Consider the following 5,000-nt stretch of genomic DNA (forward strand, 5'->3'; position numbering starts at 1 on the left):
CGAAAAATTATAATAGTTATCATTATAATCGTCGTCGTCATCATTATCATCTTCACCATCACCAATATCATCACCAGCAGCAGCAGCAGCATCACCGACGTTCGCGTAAGCAATATTATCATCATCATCATCATCATCATCACACCACTACTAACACCACCACTACCATCATCATTTCAATCATTATCTTCAGTATCAACATCACTTTCATATCGTTGTCATCGTCATTGAAGTTCTTGTCGAGCACAATCATCGTCATTAACAAAATTTTCCTTATGCCACTCGATGTAACTCACTGGGCTCTGTGTTTTTTGGTGGGGAACTCGCCTCTGGTTGGAACGGCTGGCTCTCCAATTGTCTTGGAGCATCCTGTATTAATACAAAGAAAGAGGTATGCAAACGTTTGTCGTTGTGTCTTTTCAGCTCGTTTACTCGCGTTTTCCGCAAGCTCTCACTCCATTTAATAGATAACACTTACTAACCGAGTCCGAGGTCCGTATTGTAAAACTACAGATTGAGTTTCCTCTAGTAGGTAATCAGGCACGCGGGAAAGGAAACTAGTTGAAGACAAGCGGAAGGTTCAATTGCCACAAAGATTGCCATGTCAAAATCGGAAAAACTAATAAATCTTCTTTTTTGAAATAGTTGCTAGCATGATTCAAACTGGTTTACCAGTTTATGTAACATAAACGACATAAAAAAAAAACTTGCAAGAGAATGTTTATGAAATTTCAAATTTCGCCGGCCATACAATGGACCGTACGGTAAAATAAGGCCCGCTAATTTAGCCAATCACAGCGCGCGTACTATCTGAGAGATGTAATAAACGCTAATTTTGCCAATCACAGCGCGCGTAGTACCGTTTAAGTAACACCTCCCCGAAAGTAACGTTAATTTTTTACGCTTCTGTTAAATCCGGAAAGTCACGGCTCTCCAAAAGTAACGATCACCTCGAAAGTAGCGGCCCCTTCAATAATGTCACTTAAAACAATAGAATCTATTGTCTGCAATGTAACACCGAACTTGAGGATCGATTGATTAACAAAACTACAGCGAAATATCAAACAATTGTCTCCTTGAATACAGAAAGGGGAACGTGGAAAAAAACTCTAAAACGGTACCGTACCTAAACTAAAAACGAATAACTATTTATAAGCGTAGTGCGTAATGCGGATGGAACAACCTGAGTGGACTAAGCAAAGCCAGATCCTTCGAAGTTTATTTTTAACTTAACTGAATCATACTGAGAATTTTACGAAAGCTACCTTACATATTACGATATACATATTACGAACGCATTTACTACTGCATTAAGTCATTTACGCCTGCGAGTATCTATACAAAAATCGAACGAAAAATACATGTCCAAACCCGTCTCCGTTGCACGTTGTCAGGCTAGAAACTTATTAAAATTGTTACAGCTTGTTTTTGTTTGGTTGCGTAACCTTAAACCAGCATTTAATCTGAACAACTAAATATATTGAACTTTTGATCTCAAGTTACGTTTTTTAACGTTTTGCGCCCGGGCTGAAATTGAGCATACAATCGCAAAAAAATGTCAGCCCGGTGGGCGGAGCGAAATTTCAGCCCGGCCGCGCGGGCTGACATTTTGCAGCGATTACATGCTCAATTTCAACCCGCACGCAAAACGCAATTTTCCTGAGATGAGAACACACGATCAAAGCGCATGCTCACGTTCCTTTTTCAGCCTAGGCTGAAAAAAATGATAGCGATTACATGGATTTTTCAGCCCAGTTTGCCCGGGCTGAAATCTTCTCCATGTAATCACCACTTTCATTTCAAGAGGATTTCTTTCAGAACAATTTCAGCTCGGGCTGAAACTCGCCATGTAATCAGGCCATAAGATATACTACGTTCACTTCTGTAGAAACATTAGAAAATTCTTGTACTCACTGGCTCCTCACTTGAAGAAAATGGGAAGAACGAGCCAAGACAACCCTTCTTTCGCATGGCATCACTTACAACCTAAAAAAAAAAAAACATCGTAAAAGTTGTCCACAAACATGAAGACGCGCTCTAAAAAGAGCAGTACACGAGGAACGTGTGGATGGATCAGTTTAACAATACCGACACAAAGATTTGGCTACAATTAAGAGCATGGAGGAATAGAGCGTTTTCACAAGACGTCACGGCAGCCATGTTGGTGTTCCAAAACAAAGAAATGGCGGCCATGATGGTGTACCAAACTAATCCTCCTATTTTCATGCAAAATAATTTCTTTTGATTCAGTTATCCAATATGGCTGCTGGTCATGTGAGTGAAAAAGCCACTCTATCGGAGGATATTACAATGATGACCACGCGCGGGGATAAGGATTTTATTTCTCACTTGTCCTCGCTACGAGCACGAGAAAATAAAAGTTGTTTCCTCAAGCGGCCATATAGTGTTAAGTTTATTACAGAGATACTGATGAAATGTCCAGATCAAAAACAAGTTGTTTTATTCATTTTCGAAACAAGATATGAAAGTTATGACAAACAAATCATGATAATGTCAAATTGAGCCAAAAAGTCTGGAACAATTATACTACAGCACAAAAGTTCATGTAACTTACAATGAGAGGAAGCTAACTTTTCATTGGTTAATCGTGTTAGTTACCATGACGACACCTATATCCTCACACTTGAAAGATAAAAATATTACTAACTGCGCAAGGTGCAGATATAACATTTTAGTAAAAAAGAAAATTCCAGTATTTCATCAGTATCTACATAATCTATGTTATTTACCACTTCTCCTTCTTAAAGCATTTCTTGACCCAAAAAGCAAAAAAAGAGCGCTAAGAATTCTCCGGACACGACAGGTTTGAAAGTGGAAACTTGAACTCGTTCACAATCTAGTTTTTTTTCAGTCACATCCGAAGGTCACATAATTAGGCGATTCCGCAAGTGAAGTCACATGCCATTCCTCAAATCCATTCTATACGACGATGGAGCAGAGAGGGGAAGAAGACAGCCCATGTCCACCTCCCACACACACACATATTTGGGGAGACGGCGCAGTCCCCCACGATTTGGTGCCTCAAGTATAAAATTTCTTTGGCAAAATATTTAGTCTTGTGATAATTTGGCAAATCGTGTCACCAGGATCGCGCCTTGTATCTGTGAGAAGACTGTCTCGAAAAAAAGCAAGAAAATAGACAACAACAAATCATCTATGTGAAAGTTTGGGCAAAAGGCCAAACGGTAAGTTCAATTTTGCATCCAAAGGAAATGTTGATGTTTGATTGGGCATGAGTGCCCCACCCCACCCAATTGGACAAAATCACAGTTTCAAGACGAATGAACTGCCAAACTAGCCGTTAGCTTCCACAACGTACTGGAAACTACCCTGTTTCACTAGGAACTCGCCATTAGCTTACGAAATTATTATAACAGTAACGCATATCAGGAAATACCTACACCTTAACATGGCTGACCGGGTGATATCCACGCAAAACAAGGGAACATCGTTTTTCACACTGAATTGGTGTTGTAAACATTGCTTACCCTCAAACAAGGATTTTAACCTTAACATCCTCGGGCCTCGGGATGTATATGGCTTGATCAAAACATTACTGACAACGTTTGTCACTTGCACCCATGTTTGCGTCTTACGCGCGAACCAAGCCAAATTAACCATCAAATACTTGTGTTAGATCTGTTATTTCCTTGCTGCTGCAGGATACACAGCTTACCTTCCAGCCCTTTCTGGAGGCTGCCGCAAACTGTGAGTGGTTTCCGAAAAGATACAAACCACAACGCGCCCGAGATATAGCCACACACAAGCGATTCATTGATGACAAGTAGCCAATTCGTCTCTCGGGATTAGAGCGAACCAACGAAATGAGGATAATATCGTTTTCTTGTCCCTGTAAACAAGAAAACAAAGCGAAACAACTCACCCCCGGTTAAACGTTTTGACGGTCAATATGTGTAGGGTGGCGATGCTACAAAGATGCATGGCTAGTTGAAACATTAATGTTGACCACCATGTATCGGACTAAAACTTTAAAAATGTCAGCCAACATGAGACTCTAAACGTAATTTAACTCCAGAGACATTGATGAACACCATTGAAGCAAGATAATTTAGTAAATAAAATAATGGCTCTGCTCTTCCGTTACAAAGTCCTTCACAGTTCGATAACATTCTCTTCATTTCTTCCACGTGAAATGACCAAATCTCATATTGTCTGGTCTCCTTGAATACTATTGTTTTGTTCTATCTTCCTTTATAATTTCCACGGCGAAGAAAGTAGCTTCATGCCTGATTCATATATCATAATCGTCGTAACGATCTTCCTCGTTCTTGCTTACGGCCGCCGATATTGAAACGAATAGTCCCGCTTTAAATGTGCCTCAGCAAAATCAGTGTCGCTATCATACTGGTAAAAATAATCTGAAAACAACCAATCAGCTGTTGGCGAAGTATGCAGTAGCACCAAAAAAGCATTTTCATTGACACAAAAGGAGCATTATTGGTGTCCGTTATAAAGAAGGAAAGGGAAGCCATGTGGTGTCCACCGGATTCTCTGCAAATTAACCTCGAATTTCACGTTTATGCAAATATGTTTCTCACTTTTCGATTACAGCAAAGATCCCGAAACGTTTGACCAGCTTTAATTTACTGGCATTCTTTTCCAAGAGTCGACCATTCAGTCAGAAAGCAAAGGTGACTGATCATCCCGACTCATCACAGGACTTAGTCTTAAAACCTGTGTGGCAAGCATTCCCGCAAAAATGAAGCGCTCCAAAGAGAGCTTAAAACGTGTAGAGCAGAAAGAGTAAGCTTTCAATATCTCTTCAAATGCCTTCGTTCACTAGGAAATACTTGCTTATCAGTCTAAATAACTGTATTGGAAAGTAGTTCGTAAAATCAGAGTAGACAGAGAGAGCTATGCAGATGACATCTGAACATATCATTCCCTGTGATTAAATGATCCTAGTGTTTAAAAACTTGTAAAGAGTACTTAAGAGAATTTCCGCAGGGAAAGCCTAT

At 39.9% G+C, this 5,000-nt stretch overlaps 1 protein-coding gene across 1 annotated transcript in view; it reads right to left on the reverse strand.

Moving 5' to 3' along the window:
- The window catches only part of LOC138025071 (NFX1-type zinc finger-containing protein 1-like), a 57,620-nt gene that overhangs the window by 3,347 nt on the left and 49,273 nt on the right, over nucleotides 1–5,000 (reverse strand). The window contains exons 22-24 of the mRNA XM_068872324.1: nucleotides 3,698–3,871; nucleotides 1,915–1,986; nucleotides 297–369 (exon numbers count right to left, since the gene is read on the reverse strand). Of these exons, the coding sequence (XP_068728425.1) occupies nucleotides 297–369; nucleotides 1,915–1,986; nucleotides 3,698–3,871 (319 nt within the window). The remainder of the gene's footprint in view (nucleotides 1–296; nucleotides 370–1,914; nucleotides 1,987–3,697; nucleotides 3,872–5,000) is intronic.

The sequence above is a fragment of the Montipora capricornis genome, chromosome 11 (assembly GCF_036669925.1).
Source record: "Montipora capricornis isolate CH-2021 chromosome 11, ASM3666992v2, whole genome shotgun sequence".
Classification (NCBI taxonomy): domain Eukaryota; kingdom Metazoa; phylum Cnidaria; class Anthozoa; order Scleractinia; family Acroporidae; genus Montipora; species Montipora capricornis.